The sequence below is a fragment of the Leiobunum rupestre genome, chromosome 7 (assembly GCF_980474605.1).
Source record: "Leiobunum rupestre chromosome 7, qqLeiRupe1.1.hap1, whole genome shotgun sequence".
In the NCBI taxonomy this organism is placed as follows: Eukaryota; Metazoa; Arthropoda; class Arachnida; order Opiliones; family Sclerosomatidae; genus Leiobunum; species Leiobunum rupestre.
In genome coordinates, this window is record NC_143390.1 from 29,168,717 (window position 1) to 29,190,400 (window position 21,684).

A 21,684-nucleotide genomic window follows, 5' to 3' on the forward strand; every position below is an offset into this window, starting at 1 on the left:
TATATATGTTATATATTATATTATATATTATATATTATATATTATATATATGCGTTATATATTATATGTTATATGTTATATACTATATATTATATATATATGCGTTATACATTATATGTTATATATTATATCTTATGTGTTATATATTAAATATTGTGTTATATATCAAATATTGTGTTATATATCAAATATTGTGTTATATATTACATATTATGTGTTATGTATTAAATATTATTATGTTATATATTAAATATTATGTTATATATTAAATATTATTATGTTATATATTACATATTATGTTATATATTAAATATTATTATGTTATATATTACATATTATGTTATATATTAAATATTATTATGTTCTATGTGGTAATGGATTCTTAGACATTTCAAGCGTATACAATGCATTACATTGCATTACTTTATATACTATATTTTTAATTTCGAATGCTGTAGGGATAAACTATTAGATTATAAGTGTTTAATTTATTTCATTTTAATGGCATTTTAAGGTACATTTAAAATAAAATCTTTATTCAGTTTTGGGGGGATCGCATGATAAAAGGTCTTCTCTGTTCTGTTGTTCTTTAATTGTCTCGCCAGTGTTGACATCAACGCATTTGGCAAAACCGGTTGACCCGTTATTTTGTCTCGGCTTGAAATTGCCGTTTTCGTCACATTGTGGTACAAATTTTCCGGGTGGTGGCATCCCTACGTGGAAATAATAAATATAATAGTAATTAAAATTCGGATAATGATTTGGCAGTTGTTGAACTCCTGACCTCCATTTTCTTCGTTTATTTGGTTCACCATCTTTTGACAAAGTCCAGTTTCGGCCCCTTTAAATAGCATTCAATCAAAAACATTTAGTTTTCTCGAATACAATTTTGTTTAACTTCTTTTTACAAGGAATATTGGGTAGAAGCTTTGGTAACATAAGGACATAAGTATGCCACTGCGTCGAATTCTTTTACAGGGTTGTCACACGTCAGGGAAAAGCAAGGGAATTTAAAAATTGGCATAAAAAGTCAGGGAAATGTCAGGGAATTTTAAGAATTTGTAAAAAGTCAGGGAATTCAATTTTCTTTTGATACTTTTTTAAAGTAATTTTACTCTAGATTTATGACAAATTGTATGATTATCATTTATTTCCTTGAAAGTTTGGCTAATTTTTTCCGTTTATTCCCATTCGACCGAAATCCCATTCGACCGAAAGAATTTTAAAATGTAGCCCAATTGGCGGGGTGATTTGGTATTTTATTTATAAGGGATGTACTATCGAAGATCCATGTTTAGGTTAGGTTAGGTTAGGTTAGGTTAGAGTTGGTTAAGTTTACTATTTCAGTTTTGGTTCAGTTACTTTTCTTGACTAGGTGAAGATAAAAATATAATTCATGCTCATTCCAAAAGCCAATTTATATAGCAGCGTTCGGTCGAATGGGACACATAAAAACCGCACGTTTCGGCGGAATTCGGTCGAATGGGACACCTCAAAAACCGCCTTCGGTCGAATGGGATTTCGGTCGAATGGGACTAAAGCAATTTTTTAACATTGCAATAACCTTTTTACTGAAATATAAGTCCATTTAAATTTATTAACTTCTGATAAAAGTAAAATATAAAATAAAAATTGTGGACTTAAAAAGTCAGGGAAAATCTCTTGAAATGATCAGGGAAAACAGAGAATAGTTTAGTTTTCGATTGGCTAATCGTTAATTGGATAATCCAAACTAGTCCTTACGCGCTCGTTATGATTTATTTTACATTGGTGAAATAGATTATACCGTTTATAAAATTGTGTTGGGATAATGAAAAAGTGTTAATTGGCCTCGGAAAAATGTTGGTACATTTTGTCTAAGTGCTTAACTTAATTAAACCTAACAGTTACGGCGGATGCGGTTAGATTTTGGTTCCAATCGGTGAAAGCTTTGTCGAATTTTTGGGGTAAAACACCATAAACTAGGCTTTGGATAGTACAAAACTTAATAAAATGTAGAAATATTAAAATTTTATTATTCCGCGTCAAGATATGATTCTTCTAGGTCGAAATTTTTAAACCAAATGTATTGGCGATGTAATTTAAATTCAAAAGATAATCCTAATGAATATAGTAGTGTCTCTATAAACTGCGGTTTTACTATTAAAATTGTGATCTTGTATAGTTTTTTGTCTTTTTAAAAAGGCACGCATTATTGTACAAACTACGTTTTACTCGGACTTATAGTCTCGTCACAGATTCCACGTTGAACGAATTCATCCCAGTCAACATTGTACTAATTCATCACTGATTCAACATTGTACTAATTCATCACAGATTCAACATTGTACTAAATCATCACAGATTCGACATTAGACTATTTCATCACAGATTCGACATTGTAAGAATTCGTTCAAGAATCAACATTGATGATTTCATCACACGTTCAAAATTGGACGATTTCATCACAGATTCAACAACGGACGATTTTATCGCAGATTCAACAAAAGACGAATTCGTCCAAGAATCAACATTGAATGATTTCATCACAGATTCAACATTGAACGATTTCATTTCAGATTCAACAACGGACGATTTTATCGCAGATTCAACAAAAAAAGAATTCGTCCAAGAATCAACATTGAATGATTTCATCACAAATTCAACAACGGACGATTTTATCGCAGATTCAACAAAAGACGAATTCGTCCAAGAATCAACATTGAATGATTTCATCCAAGAACCAACATTGAATGATTTCATTTCAGATTCAACATTAGACGAGTTTATCGCAGATTCAACAAAAGACGAATTCATCCAAGAATCAACATTGAATGATTTCATCACAGATTCAACATTGAACGATTTCATTTCAAATTCAACAACGGGCGATTTTATCGCAGATTCAACAAAAGACGAATTCGTCCAAGAATCAACATTGAATGATTTCATCACATTTTCAACATTGGAGATTTCATTTGAGATTCAACATTGGACGAGTTTTTCTTTCAAGAATAAACATTGAATGATTTCATCACAGATTCAAATTTGGACGATTTCATCACAGATTCAACAACGGAAGAATTCGTCCAAGAATCAACATTGAATGATTTCATCCAAGAACCAACATTGAATGATTTCATTTCAGATTCAACATTAGACGAGTTTATCGCAGATTCAACAAAAGACGAATTCATCCAAGAATCAACATTGAATGATTTCATCACAGATTCAACATTGAACGATTTCATTTCAGATTCAACAACGGGCGATTTTATCGCAGATTCAACAAAAGACGAATTCGTCCAAGAATCAACATTGAATGATTTCATCACATTTTCAACATTGGACGATTTCATTTGAGATTCAACATTGGACGAGTTTTTCTTTCAAGAATAAACATTGAATGATTTCATCACAGATTCAAATTTGGACGATTTCATCACAGATTCAACAACGGAAGAATTCGTCCAAGAATCAACATTGAATGATTTCATCAAAGATTCAAATTTGGACGATTTCATCACAGATTCAACAACGGACGAATTCGTCCAAGAATCAACATTGAATGATTTCATCAAAGATTCAAATTTGGACGATTTCATCACAGATTCAACAACGGACGAATTCGTCCAAGAATCGACATTGAATGATTTCATCACAGATTCCACATTGGACGAGTTCGTCCAATATTTAACATTGGACCCATTCGTCCAAGATTCAACTAAATCCTATCTATTTTATGGAATGCACTTACCCTGTATCGAAGGCAGCACCAAAAGAACAAGAACGACGCAAGACACCTACATTTAAATTAATCATTTAATGTAATGAAGTTATTTAAATCTAAAAATAATACGTACCAAACTAAGGAACAGCTTCATTTTTACGAATGAAGCGAAACTGCGGAATGTCTCTTTATATATCGCACGACATCTAGATATAATGACTTTTGAATAATGATATTATGACGTGAATGACAATTTTTACGATAATATAGACGTGAGTTTCGGATATTCCCATTGAAAGCGACCTCGGCAATAATGATAAAGCTAGTTTTTCGATTTAGTTATAGAGGTATTGTAGAAATGTTGTTTTGCACAAAGTAGGAGTTTCCATCTGTTTGTAATATAATTACAAATCACCTCTACCTATTGCGCGGGTTGGAAAGCGCGAAAAACACGTATTATATTAAGCTGGAACACGTAGAATAGTCACGTTTCACTGTACACGAATTATTTTATGTTTATTTCAACGTTCGACACCGAAAATAAACGAATATATTTGAATCTCAATTTTGACGTTATAGTTTGTGTTTTCTGACAGGATCAGGTCAAAATAATGTAAATTAAAATTGATAACGAGATAATTCTCAAGCTACCTCGAATTCGATTGCTCAAAACGATAGATGCATTTCTAACGTCATAACGCATCCCAGGACGTGATTTTATTTGACCAGTAATTAAGTAATTCGTTTTTCGTTATAAACTTACAACGAAAAATTAAAATCAAATGCAGCAGTAGAATTTGGTTTTCCAACACACACGGTGCTATATTTCAATGCGCGGGGCTAGCCAGAGATTAGGCAGGTTGTTTTCCCGTAATTTTCATGTGTCATTTCACAGTGACATTTGACAAATATCATGTCAACCTCTAGATGTGTTGTCGGACACTTTCTGTATGAAATATTGTTAAGTTTTGTTGGCACTCATTACGAGTATAAAATTCTACTATATTTACTAAGTATCACCTAATTTCATAATATAGCTTAAAAGGTTCTTAAGAATGTGAATACACAGTGGCGGAGCTAAGATCTGTGGGGCCCTCCCGCAGAGTGTTTTAATTTAATCACCCCAGGCATTTTCTCAAAAACCATATTACCTAGAAATTATGAGGTACGGAAAAGGAGGAGATTCTGGATTTTCAGCACCATTTTTCAAACTCTATGACCCTTTAAAGCCTTCTATTTTCCCATCTAGACTATTGGTCCATCAGACGTCAATGCATGGTACATATTCTATTTTCATTATTAAACTTAACGTATTAGCACAAGCAACCAAATAACCTAATTACGTTAGTGGAATTCTTTAATTTATTTCGTACTTTCCCTGTCTATTTTAATTTGATCGCCCCAGGCATTTTGCTCCAAAATTATATTAACTATAAATGTGAAATTTTCAGGATCTACACTATCGGGGCAAGTTGTTGTTATTTGAAAATTTCAGAAATATCGGGACAGTTTTCACGATTTGGGATTTTTTTTAACGCTAGGTGGTAGACGAAAACTATCAATGAGCAAGTTGTAGAGCACACTCGAAAAACATGAAGGACATTGGTTTATTCGGAATAGGTCAATTTATCACTGAGATATTAGGTCATGAAAAATAACAAGTTGGTAGTAGGTGACCTTAGTCTTTTCACAACTAATTAAAAAAGAAACCTATCTAAATCATAATGTTTGTATGACTGCTAAAAATGAACGTTTTTTAAAACTAATTTTTTATTGCTAATTAATTTTGAGAAAAAAAAACGATTTCCGAAAGTGTTATAAAATTGACAAATGTACCAGTCTTATACTAAATGACGTTAAATAATTCCACTATACGTTCGTGTATGCGATACAGCATATTTTTAAATGAACCAGGGACCATAGCTGGAGCTACGAGTCGAAACGCTGCAAAAATTATCTAGCGAAAGTCTTCTTCGCTAGTGACTGGCATCTTAAAAACTTCCCTCCAGGAAAAAGACTGGCGTTCCGATACAAAGCCCAGGGATCTCAATGTTATGGAGTTGTTCCACACCTCTTTTCTGGTGAGAAGGCGCACCGTCATGCTGGAACCAATGGTGTGGGATGACGGTCAAAGGTACATGTTCCAACGCTTCTGAAACTTAATTCTGTAGGAAGGCCAAGTAGTTCTCCCCGATTTGGTAGAAAACATGGTCCAATAACGCGATTTCCAAGTAGACCGCCCAGACGTTGAAGCGAAATTGGACCTGATTGTGGTGAGGAAATCCCCAGTGCGGATTTCCATCGCTCTACACGTGGTTTTTCTGTCTGTTAAAAGGGGCATCTCTCGAGAATGAGCACTCATCGGACACGAGGAGCAAATGGAGGAAATTTTCATTTGCATCGGCCATGGTACTTAACTAGTTGCAAAAGTCCAATCTAAGTCGCCTCTCACCATCGTGAAGAGCATGGTGGAGCGTGAAACTAATGGTGGTCAAGGACACTCCAAATATAATACGTTTACAAGTCCAAATCGGAGCATGCCATTCTTATACTTGCTCGAGGGTAGGCGGCAAAGTAGGCGTTGACTGTGTCTTACATATTAATGTTATGATGTCCCCGTCCGCGGAATCTGGGATTCACGTTACCATCATCTTTAAAGTTACAAACAGTACGGAGAATAGTGTGGTGATCTGGTGGACTGTCAGGATAGAACATTTGAAATAACTGATTTACTAGACCCGCGTTTTGATGACTCGCGGCTATAACGAGGGGTACTTAATTATTATTATTATAATTAATAATACGTTGAGATAATGATTTTAATAATGGTGACTCCGAACTTTAAATATTTAAAAGGAAACCTTAATTTAAACTAAGTGCAAATGCAAAAAATGCTTGGGGAAATTCAGTTGGCATAAATTAGACATTTTTGTAGACTTCTTACAACCTCCTTTTTTAAATTTTGTAACACTTTTGGAACTAGTTTTTTTTCCTCAAAATTAATAACCAAAAAAAAATTCGTATGAAAAACGTTCATTTTTAGCAGCCATACAAACATTACATTTTAGATATATATATATATATTTTTTTAAATTAGTTGTGAAAAAGCTAAGGCCACCTACTACCAACTTGTTTTTTTTTCAGTGACTAATTGACCTATTCCGAGCAAACCAATTTCATTTAAGGTGTTCGAGTGTGCTCTATAACGTTTCATCTACCACCTAGCGTTAAAAAATAAAAATTCGAAAACCGTGAAAAAAGTCACGGTTTTGGCTGAAATTTACAAATAACAACGACTTGCCCCGATAGTGTACATCCTGAAAATTACACAATTATAGTTAATATAATTTTTGAGCAAAATGAATGGGCGATCAAATTAAAATAGACAGTGAAAGTAAGAATTAAATTAAAGAATTCCACTAACGTAATTACGTTATTTTGTTGCTTATGCTAATACGTTAAGTTTAATTATGAAAATAGAATATGTACCGTTGACGTCTGATGGACCAATAGTCTATAGGGTAAAAACGAAGACTTTAAAAGGTCATAGAGTTTTAAAAATTGTGCTGAAAATCCAGAATCTTCTCCTTTTCATTTTTCTATTTCCGGGCCTGAATCCGGAAACGAATAAAATTCAAACGCCTTTGTGTCTATGAGTGAAGAAATTAATTTCTGTTAGATAATGCACACGTGGCCCTATGCGAGACCCTAAGTTATGGGGACCTTTCGATAGGCTTATGCTCGCAATGTATCAATATTCAAACCCAGTTCACAAAGGCTTGAATGCAAGCATCACTCTTTTCTCTGGCAATACGTCTTTGGTTTATTTCATTTTAATGAAATTTTATTTTACATTTTAAATAATATGTTTATACAGTTTGTTGGGGATCGCATAGTAATGGTTCTCCTCGGATTTTTTGTTGTTTAATTATCTCGCCAGTTTTGACGTTAACGCATCTGGCGAAGCCGGTTGACCCGTGAAATTGTTTACTCTTGAAATTGCCGTTTTCGTCACATTGTGGTACAAATTTCCCGGCTGGTGGCCCTACGTCGAAATAATTAAAATTAAAATAATAAGTAATTAAAATTCGAATAATGATTTGGCAGTTGTTGCTCTTCTTACTTCTACTTGCTCCTTTTATTTGGCTCACCATCTTTTGACATAATCCAGTCTCGGTCCCTTTAAATAGCATTCAACAATTATCAAATGCGAACGCGTTGAAATTTAATTTGACTTCTTTTTTCAAGGAATATTCTGTAGAAGCGTTAGTAATATAAAGACATGAGTACGACACTGAATGATATCGGTTCTTTTCGAGGAATGTGTTGTCCGAATGTTTTGAAACTTAAACATGGATATATTTTAGTGCCAATCGGGGAAAGTTTTATTGTATTTTGGGGCTAAACCCCACAAAGGCTTTTGGATGTACAAAACTGAATAAAATTAAAAACAATTATAATATTTAATTTTTTTTCTGTGCCAAATTCAAAAGGTAGTCTTAGTTTCTACATTTCAATCTTTATAAAGAAATATTTTGCCAAACAACTTTGATATCACCACAGATTTAACATTGGACAAATTAATAAAAGAATCGACATTGGACTTTTTCATCACAGATTCAACATTGGACGAACTCGTCCAAGAGTCAACATTGAATGATTTCATCCAAGAATCAACATTGAATGATTTCATCCAAGAATCAACATTGAATGATTTCATCCAAGAATCAACATTGAATGATTTCATCCAAGAATCAACATTGAATGATTTCATCCAAGAATCAACATTGAATGATTTCATCCAAGAATCAACATTGAATGATTTCATCCAAGAATCAACATTGAATGATTTCATCCAAGAATCAACATTGAATGATTTCATCCAAGAATCATCATTGAATGATTTCATCCAAGAATCAACATTGAATGATTTCATCCAAGAATCACATTAAATGATTTCATCCAAGAATCAACATTGAATGATTTCATCCAAGAATCAACATTGAATGATTTCATCCAAGAATCAACATTAAATGATTTCATCCAAGAATCAACATTGAATTATTTCATCCAAGAATCAACATTGAATGATTATATCCAATAATCAACATTGAATGATTGCATCCAATAATCAACATTGAATGATTTCATCCAAGAATCAACATTGAATGATTTCATCCAAGAATCAACATTGAATGATTTCATCCAAGAATCAACATTGAATGATTACATCCAATAATCAACATTGAATGATTTCATCCAAGAACCAACATTGAATGATTTCATACAAGAATCAACATTGAATGATTTCATACAAGAATCAACATTGAATGATTTCATCCAAGAACCAACATTGAATGATTTCATCCAAGAATCAACATTGAATGATTTCATCCAATAATCAAAATTGGAGGATTTTATCACCGATTCAAAATTGCACGATTTCATCACAGATTCAAAATTGGAGATTTCATCGCAGATTCAAAATTGGACGATTTCATCACAGATTCGAAATTGGACGATTTTATCACCGATTCAAAATTGGACGATTTCATCACAGATTCAACAACGGACGAATTCGTCCAAGAATCAACATTGAATGATTTCATCAAAGATTCGAATTTGGACGATTTCATCACAGATTCAACAACGGAAGAATTCGTCCAAGATTCAAATTTGGACGATTTCATCACAGATTCAACAACGGACGAATTCGTCCAAGAATCAACATTGAATGATTTCATCACAGATTCAACATTGGACGATTTAATGACAGATTCCACATTGGACGAGTTCGTCCAATATTTAACATTGGACCCATTCGTCCAAGATTCAACTAAATCCTATCTATTTTATGGAATGCACTTACCCTGTATCGAAGGCAGCACCAAAAGAACAAGAACGACGCAAGACACCTACATTTAAATTAATCATTTAATTAAATGAAGTTCTTTATGTTGAAAAATATTACTTACTAAACTAAGAAACAGCTTCATTTTTACGAATGAAGTGGAACAACGAAATGTATCTTTATATATCGCTCGATATCTATATATCATGTCTTTTGAACAACCAAATAATGATAATTGTTTACACGTGAGTTACGGTTTTTCCCCGTGAAAAGGTAACGTCGTAAATAATGGTAAAGCCAGTTTTCGATTTACTTATTGAGATATTGTAGTAATGTATTTGCTATTGATGTTTAACAAAATGGTCGTTTGCTATCACTGTATTTCGAAACTGTTATCTGTATACGTTGCGCTAAGTTGGAAAACGCCAAATTTATGCGTAAAGTTTAGCCTGAACTTTAGCAAAAACTTTCTTGCGCAAATAATAAAACAAGTTGGCAAGCCAAAATATACCTCTCCTCGGAAGAATTGTCCCTAGTGGTATTAAGTTCTCGAGATAACCCTTAAAGATTTATCTCCGCAATTTAGAGTTATTTGTTAAAAATGTTATCCCAGTTCTATCCCGCCCGGTAGAAAATTTTAATTATAATTAAAATAATTGAGACGAAACGACCAATTTCAATTTATTCAGAATATCATAAGTTAAGTAGTTACAACAGTGAGTTAGACGTACTATAACAATGCACAATTGAATTAAACCCTTTTTACAGTACAAGTTTGTCAGTTGAATATAATACAAAGCAAATTTTAATGAAAGAAATATCTACAGAGGGTATTATAACGACCGTTCGCTTTTTGGTTTATAATTTTAACGGAATCGGGCCGATTTTAATTAAACGATAGATTATCGAAATTTTGTTAAAAGAATATTCCCTAAGGCCCCGCGATAAATTTACGAGAATTATATCCCGTCGCCGTTATATCGAAAAATTAGTTGATTCGGGATTGCCAGAACTTTAATGTTGTGGGCGAGTGATTAGAAAATAAAATGGCAACCAGAATTATGCAAAATTATAAATGTTTATTTTTATTCAGAACAGTCTATGGAACGTTCTAGAATTAACTTTCATCAATAACCCAACAATATATATCCCTTCTACGTAATTGTACAGAACTGGTACTTAAGTGTCTAAGACTAGATTTGTCTTAGTTCATCGTGATTGAAACATAAACCAAAACACACTTACACTTAAGTAAATATTATAAATTATACTGAGTAATTTTAACTAAATTCAAACTACCTAACTATAAACTCCGTCTTAATTAACAGCTGAAATCTGTTCGCTACTAATTACTTCCAATCTACTTAATTAGCCTCACAGGTTGAGTATTTCGTCTGACAGCCAAGAACTAAGAAAGACTAAATCTTCTAAATTGACGGCAACGGCCTTATATACCTTTATTTCGTGTTTTTATTTAACCCCTCGAGATTTGACTAAAGTTCGAAAAATTGAAGAGATTATATTTTTTACCCGGTTTGATTGATAGTTCTCCACACGGTGGCGCTATATTATTACTTTTATATAGTTTCCGCGGGAGTTTTGAATAATTATCCTTTTTCTAAGCGTTATTAAAAGGTAAAAAACCCGCCTTATCATAATGGTTTCTTTACTTTTTATTTTCCTAAAGGAAGTCAATGGCTCGGCGGTGAACTATCTGCATTGTAACGATGCGACCCGAGTTCAGTTCCTGAACACGACCAAATAAATTAAAATGCTCAGATATTTAATTATACAGGGTGTCCATTTTCAATCGAAAAGGTGATTTTTCTCAATAACCGTTGTAGTTAGAATTTTGAAATTTTTTGTGTGAATTGTCAGTACCGGGGGCCATTGTTGTACATAATGTTTATCGATTTTAAAATAATATTTTAAAATTTTGAAAAATAAATTTTGATGTATTGGAGCTCGTCAAATTTTGTCAATGAGAAAAATGTAGAGCGACGTCGAAAACATAAGAATAACGTTTGGTCGTTGAAAATACAATCATTTTTCACGAAATTACACGCGTTTGAAAATTGACTTAACGGGTAAACAAAATAATTGGAAAAATCAAAAACTAGAATCTTTTGGATGCAGTGGAAGTCGTAAGACAATATTATTTTTAGGATGAACTAAATATTATTTTTATTTATTTAATGCAAGATTCTAAATTTCTAACTCTCATTTAAATGCTATATTACCATAGCACATTTTCGTTCAGTAAATACTCGGGGAACCTTCAAGATTTCACGTTTCTAATTTCGGGGATATTGTTTTTGGACTTTCGGTTATTTTTCATTAAATTAAATTTAAATAAATAAAACTTATATTTAGTTCAGTCTAACAATAATATTGTCTTATGACTTTCACTGCATCCAAAAGATTCTAGTTTTTGATTTTTCCAATTATTTTGTTTACCCGTTAAGTTAATTTTCAAACGCGTGTAATTTCGTGAAAAATGATTGAGTTTTCAACGACCAAACGTTATTCTTATGTTTTCGACGTCGCTCTACATTTTTCTAATTGACAAAATTTTACGAGCTCCAATACATCAAAATTTATTTTTTCAAAATTTTAAAATATTATTTTAAAATCGATAAACATTATGTACAACAGTGGCCCCCGGTACTTACAATTCACACAGAAAATTTAAAAATTCTAACTACAACGGTTATTGAGAAAAATCACTTTTTCGAATAAAAATGGACACCCTGTATATAATATTAATATAATTTATAAATATTTAATTAAATATAAGATTAATATAATTTATAAATATTTAATTAAATATAAGATTAATATAATTTATAAATATTTAATTAAATATAAGATTAATATAATTTATAAATATTTAATTAAATATAAGATTAATATAATTTATAAATATTTAATTAAATATAAGATTAATATAATTTATAAATATTTAATTAAATATAAGATTAATATAATTTATAAATATTTAATTAAATATAAGATTAATATAATTTATAAATATTTAATTAAATATAAGATTAATATAATTTATAAATATTTAATTAAATATAAGATTAATATAATTTATAAATATTTCATTAAATATAAGATTAATATAATTTATAAATATTTAATTAAATATAAGATTAATATAATTTATAAATATTTAATTAAATATAAGATTAATATAATTTATAAATATTTAATTAAATATAAGATTAATATAATTTATAAATATTTAATTAAATATAAGATTAATATAATTTATAAATATTTAATTAAATATAAGATTAATATAATTTATAAATATTTAATTAAATATAAGATTAATATAATTTATAAATATTTAATTAAATATAAGATTAATATAATTTATAAATATTTCATTAAATATAAGATTAATATAATTTATAAATATTTAATTAAATATAAGATTAATATAATTTATAAATATAAGATTAATATAATTTATAAATATTTAATTAAATATAAGATTAATATAATTTATAAATATAAGATTAATATAATTTATAAATATAAGATTAATATAATTTATAAATATAAGATTAATATAATTTATAAATATAAGATTAATATAATTTATAAATATAAGATTAATATAATTTATAAATATAAGATTAATATAATTTATAAATATTTAAAATGATGAAGAATAAATTATAGTACCTAACGTTATAACTTTGTAAATGACATTCGCCAAAGCTGTTTTTTAGAAAAACACCGTAACTTAACAAGCATTGGTGGCTTTAAGTACAAACGCAACATTCTCAATATCTACAACCATCGTAACACAGTCCCACCACAATCTCTACACCCGCACCCGCAACTGACATAACACGAATTCAACATGCACAACCATCAAAACACAAACACAACAAACTCAACACTCACAACCGTCATAACACGAACTCAACATTCACAACCTACGCATAAACATTACAAAAGCGTAATACACCAAACCGTCACGACGGTGAGCGAAAAAACGCCATCCAAACCAAACCGCAAATGAATCCGTTAACGCTGACCGTCACACGGTGGTTTTGCCAACCCTTTGAGAAACTGCGAACGCAGAGCTTTCGAGAAACTGCGTACGCAATGATTAACCTTTGCACGGGAAATGCGAACGCGTTCGCAGGACAGACTCACAGACAGACACGGTGATTGTAATACCCCTCCAGGGTACAAAGTCCCCTCGGAGAGGTAATAACAAGTTGGCAAGCCAAAATATACCTATCCTCGGAAGAGTTTCTAAGTTTCAGTGAAGCGTTACATGTATCGATGGTTCTGTGATAGAAAGCTCTCCTGTCGTGCAGGAGTTCTTGGGTTCGAATCCCGCCCGATACTAACGCATGTTGAACCAATATATACTACACCCAATGACAAAAATAGGGCGCTTTTGTAAAACGTTTTTCCCTAATTCCCAGAAACTGCGAACTCGAAAATGCGTAAGGGTTCGCAGCGCTGGCAGACAGACACAGTGATTGTAAAACCCCTCCGAGGGGACATAGTTAAAATTAAAACAACGAATTGATCTTGTGCACAAGCGTTTTAACATTTTTTAATAATAAAAAACTCGTTGAAGGATGTTTTATTTAAGCGCCATCTGTTTATTATACAGTATCGCTATTATATGTCTTAAGTAATTTTGACCGGTTAAACCTAATTTGTAAATAATATACAGGAGAGTATATAGCAGAGAGAATAGCAGACGATAATAAAACCCCAAATAATCCCATTGGAGGTTGTGAAAAGGTGAGACCCCCAGAGAACATTTATTGTACTATCGGGAGCCACCAAATCGTCAAGCTGTTGCTTTCAAAATTAACAACATTTTCTGTTGAAACATTTGGTGTATTAGAGCGCCAGAAGACATATCATTGGTTATGTCATTGGAAATTCAAGTGTTAGTTTACAGTCCTTTAAGGGTTTTGAATTATAAAAAGTATTTTACATTTTAATTTCTAGGAAACATTTTTGTATTTCACATTTTTTGGGTTTGATATGCGGAATAACATTTTACAAAATGTTTTTACTCTGGTACCATCATCGCGGCTCTTGTAGAGAAAGTTCGTCTGCTATTTACTCCCAAGTAATCATAGATGACGATACTGAACTATTCACTTACTCAGAAGCAGACGAACATTCGTACAGCGCCACCGCTTTATTTCCCACGCTGGCTGCGAGGATGGCTTTGAAATCTCTACGTGATTATTATTCATTAATAATTAATTACCAATTATCAAAAGTCAGAATTTCAGCCAGAGATTCCAACAGTAGACCGGTTTCGCCCTTTTAAGGCTCATCAGTACTGTGTAGAAACTCTGGCTTTACTCGGAAATCTGCCGATATCAGTAGAACTAATATACAATCAGAGTGCCCTATAAGTGAGCAGTCCATTGCAATTTATAGTGAAATTCTTCACCAATTATTGCATGGCGGTCGCTATTCAGCAGACATCTTTTACGCTCGGGCGTCCGTTGAAATCCATCGTTAAGATAATAGCGACCGCCATGCAATAATTGGTGAAGAATTTCACTATAAATTGCAATGGACTGCTCACTTATAGGGCACTCTGATTGTATATTAGTTCTACTGATATCGGCAGATTTCCGAGTAAAGCCAGAGTTTCTACACAGTACTGATGAGCCCCAAAAGGGCGAAACCGGTCTACTGTTGGAATCTCTGGCTGAAATTTTGACTTTTGATACTATTATCTTAACGTTGGATTTCAACGGACGCCCGAGCGTAAAAGATGTCTGCTGAATAGCGACCGCCATGCAATAATTGGTGAAGAATTTCACTATCAAAAGCAATGGACTGCTCACTTATAGGGCACTCTGATTGTATAATAATTACCAATTAATTATTAAAAATTAAATACAAAATGCATTTGTAAAAAAAATTGCATTTTGATAAACCCTTTTCCAAATTTGGTAATTTTATTTTGAACTGCAAAAACCATTTTACATTTTGCATTTAGAGAAACAAATTTTCAAAATGCACTTTGTATTTTGCGTTTTAAGATGAAGAAAGTATTTTACATTTTCCTTTTTGGAAAAAGAAGCATTTTGAACAATCAGCCCTCGAAAACGCGAACGGGGGAGCTTGTAGCGGAGTGTAGATTGAACACAAAGCTACGTCCGCAATCGTACAAGTTTTCGAGTGTTTACCTGACTCAAAGGCCGACATTGTGAGTAAAATTGTTGTTGCAATTTGTCTAGTAATACTGACGCTTGAGTAAAACCAAAAGTAGCATAAGACCCAAAAGTGTGTCAGCTGTACCTTCGCGCAGTGGCGTAGCTAGCATGGGTGACACCCGGGGCGGATATCATGGTGGGCTACTTAATAGTCTCTATAGTGTGTGTTTTCACGGTCGGATGTCACCCCCAAATAACGCCAAACCGGGTGGCACCCGGGGCGGACCGCCCCCCCCCCTAGCGACGCCACTGCCTTCGCGCCTATTAAAATTTCTAGTGGGACCTAGTCACACTATAGATTACACAACCTACTAGTTGGAATAGTACTAGCAATATTATATTTCGTCTATAATCTGGCTCTTCGATTTACGGGCCCGTAGACATACGTTCTAAAACGCCTCACTCGGTGGCTCTGCAGTACCTCGATTTTGATGACGCATTTTCCAACCCCCTTCGTTTCCCTATTTTACTTTGCGACAAACTCTCATTTACTACTATAACGTTCTAACACACTTTTGATTCTTATGTTACTTTTGGTAATATGAAATACTCTTAAATTGTTAGGATAGTTAAATAAAGACTAGACTCCTACACGTTTGCTATTTCGTGCTTAACCTCTGTATTACTACTTGAAAACCATTAAATTATTTCGAGGCAACTGCCCTTGCTGCTAATATTTACGTCTATTATATTTTAAAATTACCATTAAATTTTATGGTACGTTCGTTGCGGTTTATTTTGGGGTTCCGTGTCCTCTCGGCCAAGTTAAAAATAATGGTTTCTGATGTCTGGTTTATCACGTATCAGTGATACACCGTGATGTCTCACTCTCCGTATCGAGACTGCGGGCTACAAATTTCCATCTGGTCGAATATAGGAATGTATTTGTTTTTTTTTTCGTTCACTTGTGTCTAATTTTTCATCGCTTCCACCAGCGAATGACCCACCATTGGGGGCCTCCACTTTTTTTATCCCGGACTGTAGGAAACAATTTCTGGGGGCCCCGCAAAAAAAAAGTACGAAAATACACATTGGAAATTCCACGTGTAACCATAACCATCGAAATATGTACACGTTGGGCGTATATTTATGATATCTTCCCTATCCAGAAAGGTTAAAACAATATATATACAGGTGTTTTTTTATACCACCAGTAACATGATGAATCACTTAATTTGTATCGTAGAATTTACGAAAGAGGGGATACTGATTTTTTGGACGCAAAATGGCCAAATAAAATGGTGGTTTTGTGGAATTTTTGAAGGGGTAAAAGTAATTTTTATTCAAGGGATGTTCCTTCTCGGTTAGTAAATTGCTCGATGAGTTCGTTTATGGAATGATATATTTATGTAAATTAGGGTAAATTAGTAGTTTTAAACTTCGCGGCGGTGACACGCGTCTTTATAATATTTTAACGTTAACTACGTAAAAGGCGCGTTCCATTTTGAATACTGAATACTATATTATAATTTAAAATATTTTGGGGTTATTTCTGCGTGAGAAAAGGATAAATACCTTGTCAAACTACTGGTATTTAAATATTAAAACTCGGTGGGTAGATAATTACATCAAAGGGAAAAAATTTAGTTTATAGTACATCTTTTCGTATACAGATGGCGCCAGCGTCTCCATAAGCTACTTTTTTTTCGGAAACTTGCCTGGGGAGTGGGAAACGAAAGAGATTATTACGCTCTCATATAAAAATTCTAGAAACGGTACAATTTATAATCAGTTGTGATTTTTCCTTTTAATAAAACAAAAATATTTCAACAAAATCCCTTTAAATTAACAATGGATGCGAAATACGCCTCTATTATATTCTTGAACCAAATCAGATTATGACGCGCAGAGCCCCGTTTTAAACTTTATTTGAACAAAGGGCGAACAGACGCGAAACGAACAGGAAGTATAACTTGAGAACTATTTGCGAGTGGAAAAAATGGCCGGGAGCGAGCAAAAAGAGGAGAAATTGAGGTACAATATAGAAGGGTTGTTCTCGAGGATCAATCTTTCAAACTCTCCCCTTCATTTCACTCACGCTTCATTATTCGTTGCTTGGCCCAGTTCGAGATCGCTCTTGAACAGAAAGATCGATTCATCTCGCTTCCAGATCCCCCCTTCCACCCTTCCTTCCCCCTTCCTTCATTTTTAGGGGTATTTTATTTTTCGGATCATTCAAAATAGATGACGTGCGAGACTAAGAAAGCGCATCCAGTTTTAGTTTCATCCCAGAATACCATGGAGCTCAAAGCTGATTCTTTCGCCGCTTCGTGTATGGGATGAGTAAACAAATAGTCGATAATTTGTTTCTTATTGAAATCTCCGGGTGGTTGAAGCTTAGAATCACGCCTCGCTTCTGGGAAGTCATATAACATCATAAGTAGCGTAATACCATAAGTTTATAATATTGTTACATAAGTGTGACACTTACTATTTTTCATATGTAAAAGATTTACTGATAGCAATTCACAAGACAGACTACAATACGGGCTTCTTCACCGTTTTGCGTCCGCTTGGTAACGCGTCACTCGTAGCCTTTGACAGCGCCTCGCTAGGGGGAGATTCTCTTCTTGTGATGACATCACTCCGTTACTAGCTCTCAGTAAAATATTCCACAAAGTGACAAACGTATGGAACAATATTATAGACTTATGGTAATACTTATTAGTACGACATCTTTTATTATCCCAACGCTATTTTTTAATGACCATATTATTGCAACTGCTAAAGTAACTATGCCTGAAAAATCCCCGCCCACAGCCTATTTGAAGAATCAACCAAGGCTTATTGCGAATTGAAAGTCTTTCAAAAGTAAAAATAACGTACTTTGGCTTAGCACAGACCACCTACCCTAAGAAGGACTTGCATCAACCTCGAAAAAGGCTTATTTTTTACAGGAAATAGAAAATAGCGCGTTAAAATTCTTTATCTTACGAAATTAAAATAAAAAAGTCGCCAGCTTCTACAATACATTTTTAATTGTCGCTCGTGCTCGTCTTTGTACCTTCAAAACTACGCTCTTAAAAAAACGTAATACACTTGAGAAATCAATTTTTTTAAATTACTACCAGTGATACATGTCCCTTTTGGGGTAGGTGTGGCTGGTGGTCTGTGGGCGAAGTGACGACGAATTATTGAACTTAAAATTTTCTATTAAAAACACTGCCTTCTGAAGGTATTTAGCCAACTAAGAGAGTACGGTGTGACGAAACATCCAATGACGCAATCCTATCCTTAGACGAAATTATTTATTAGCATATGTATGCTATGTTACTTATGATATTAAAAACCCTGTGGTAATTTTAAAAGGAAATATTCTCACTCTCTTGAAGATAGATTTTTTTTTCCAGTGGGCCGTTTTAGCTCGCGGCTTCTTGATGGCCGCCTCTTAAGCGGTTAAGAATTATTATATTTTATTATCGAAAATTACGTAACGGGTTAATCCTAGCTCACGAAGTTTCGTGATAATTGTTAAGAGTTCTTTGAGCCCCCTTTCTCTTTTACCTTTCTCGTATTTTATTTTAGGCTGAAAATAGGGAGATACAAATTTTGGGGCCCTACTTTTCTATTTAGATTGACCCGCCAAAGAGTTCGAGAAGTTGCAGAACATTTTCTGCCGTGTTTGTTTTTGCAAGAGCCCCTTTTTGGCGGGTGTTATCTAACAGAAGGTATTAGAATCATCCACTAAAGCAAAGGCTTAAATATGTGTCCCCCAGTTGAATACTAAAGTTAGTGTCTTAAAGACCATATAAACAACGTTTATACCTAAAAAAATTAACGACCTGATTATAAAGTTCACAAATACGCCGCGAGTGAATTTGGCGCTGTGGGTAACTTCCATGTAACAATGGGTAAGAATTCCTTCGCCAGTAGATTTTTGCGTCAGACCAAGGCCTACTGAATAATAAAAAGCTTTCATCATGCCAACTGATGATTAGTTTGGTGATATAATAACAAATTAATAAATACGTTCTGATTTATTTACAAAACAAAAAACTGGTAACACCATTCTAAGCTATTTTTGATTAGATCAACTTAGAAAAAAATCGTCGTAAAAAAAGACAGGAAAAAATATTATTTTTCACGGTTTTTAGATAGTTTGTAATTTTTACGTTTCAGACCGTTGGCGCCATCTGGTAAGTGTTTGGGTATATAAAAAAATATCGAAAGGATCTTATTCCTTGCAAATTGAAATCGCGTCTTATCCAACTTGTTCCGCGTGTAACGAAGTAGGCCTATATAGTATGTACGCTGCAAATAAACATTTCTTCGCGATTCGTGTACATTATTTCCCACCAGCGCCGTCCTATTCCTCGCGGATGTACCCGATGATTGAACCCTTCTAAACAATTAGCGTTTCCCAAAATCGTATCTTTTTTATTATAGCGTCGAAGTTTAAAGGCCCCATCCATCTTAAACTCGAAAAAATTCCAAAGTTTTCAACATACGTCTCGCTCTTATAGACCAAGGATCCTTGTATAGACACTCAAAACCCTTCCTTTTTTTCGCGTCATAAAAACGAAAGAGAGGGCTGGAAAATATACTTTTTTCTCGTACGCGAATGGAGCGTGGCGCCCCCGGTCGGTTAATCCGTCAAACAGAAGCGCGCGCCCAACGACTGTCCTCCGTAAAACATGTGATTGCCATTTCGAATCGAGGATGAAGCCGTTGAGGCCCGCGCGCTTTTGCAGGGCCGCGCTAAATGGCGGTTAAACATCAAGAGACGGACGGAAAATCCCCCGCTAAACTGTTTACTGCACTTTTATTAAACTTTGGCACGTTTCTGTTCGAAGAGGCGTGGTGTTTTCGTTGGCCATCTTCTCTCAGAGGCACCGCTTTACGTAAAGGCCGAAAATACTCACTTGATACCTTTGATAGAACCGGGCCTCGGGTACAGTCGGCGTTATTCGTATCACCCCTTTTTGTTTAACCTCCGGGTAGGATCTAAATTCGTGCCCCTTACCTGGTACCGCGGATAAAGCCGGGTAGTCGGGTACAGTCGGCGTTGTACGGATCAGCCCTTTTTGTTTAATCTCCGGGTACGATCTAAATTCTGTAACTCCTTTCGGCTGATTTCTAACGTAGAATCGCCTCTCTTTTTTTCATTTCGTAATTATAAAATCGACACGTAAAATGACCCCCCTTTCTCTCTTGGTCCTCTTTTCTCGGCGCTTATCTTAAGGGCAATTTAATATTATGCGTCTTAAGTTATATTGACACGCGCTCACGGTGTTGCGATTGGAAAACTCTCCCTTCAAATCGCTACGCTCAGAGCGAAAGTTACGTAAGTCGAGATAACTGACTTTTCAAATAAACTCGAAATAACAATCACCGGGTGCTTTACCAGGCTAGCGAGGGGCAGGGCCCCCTCTAAAAAATCTGAGAGTGCCCCCTAAGAATAACATTGTGCCCCTAGAAAATATCAAAATAAGTAAACAAAATCAATAAAAATATCCTATTCACAGTTAAGTCAAACTGTCCAAACTATGTAATTTAGGAGCAACAAATACAAGAATAAAGCACCTAGCCTTTAAACACGCTAACGAAGGGTTGTGTACAAATTTCAATGGACGAGCCTTTATGCAACGTTTTACGGGAAGGGGTAGACAATTTCCGAACTTTCCCTTCCGATGGCAGCAGGCGATAAAGCGTCTAACCAATGAAAATTGTACACCAGAAAATCCACGACTTTTGACGGGTTGCGTTCCCCTTGTGTGGGGTGCTGTTTGTTGATCCTAGATGTAATTTAGTTTGGTGAATCTTGCTTTATTATATTAGTATCACTTCCACCATTTGAAGTTGGAAGTTTTAGCCGTAGCAGAAACAGTAAGTACTGTAGTCTATATGCTATTGTACGGTGTTATTTAAAGGGCAACGCTAGTGGTCATGCAGGG

General features: G+C 33.9%; 3 protein-coding genes across 3 annotated transcripts in view; 1 reads left to right on the plus strand and 2 right to left on the minus strand.

Annotated features, from left to right (window-relative positions):
* The window catches only part of wb (wing blister), an 81,752-nt gene that overhangs the window by 17,191 nt on the left and 42,877 nt on the right, over positions 1 to 21,684 (plus strand). The gene's annotated exons all lie outside the window — the stretch shown is intronic.
* LOC149935985 (uncharacterized) lies at positions 481 to 4,015 on the minus strand. The gene is made up of 4 exons (XM_090153945.1): positions 3,843 to 4,015; positions 3,737 to 3,782; positions 785 to 841; positions 481 to 713 (listed from the first exon to the last, which is right to left on the minus strand). Exons 1-4 carry the CDS (start codon positions 3,861 to 3,863, stop codon positions 535 to 537), a joined length of 303 nt encoding a protein of 100 aa, XP_090010071.1. The 5' UTR covers positions 3,864 to 4,015; the 3' UTR covers positions 481 to 534.
* Positions 7,508 to 9,747, minus strand: LOC149935986 (equistatin-like). The gene is made up of 4 exons (XM_090153109.1): positions 9,685 to 9,747; positions 9,579 to 9,624; positions 7,833 to 7,889; positions 7,508 to 7,754 (listed from the first exon to the last, which is right to left on the minus strand). The coding sequence occupies exons 1-4, from the start codon at positions 9,703 to 9,705 to the stop codon at positions 7,579 to 7,581; spliced, it is 300 nt and encodes a 99-aa protein (XP_090009235.1). The 5' UTR covers positions 9,706 to 9,747; the 3' UTR covers positions 7,508 to 7,578.

Bases quoted from the DNA above. Each gene is read 5' to 3' on its own strand.
- LOC149935985 (XM_090153945.1), bottom strand. From the start codon at position 3,863: ATGAAGCTGTTCCTTAGTTTG. The intron at 3,783-3,842 runs GTACGTATTATT...ATTTAAATGTAG, and splicing joins TGAAGCTGTTCCTTAGTTTG to GTGTCTTGCGTCGTTCTTGT. The intron at 714-784 runs GTCAGGAGTTCA...ATTTCCACGTAG, and splicing joins AATAAACGAAGAAAATGGAG to GGATGCCACCACCCGGAAAA.
- LOC149935986 (XM_090153109.1), bottom strand. From the start codon at position 9,705: ATGAAGCTGTTTCTTAGTTTA. The intron at 7,890-9,578 runs GTAAGTGCATTC...TGCTATTTAAAG, and splicing joins GGTGCTGCCTTCGATACAGG to GGACCGAGACTGGATTATGT. The intron at 7,755-7,832 runs GTAAGAAGAGCA...ATTTCGACGTAG, and splicing joins AATAAAAGGAGCAAGTAGAA to GGCCACCAGCCGGGAAATTT.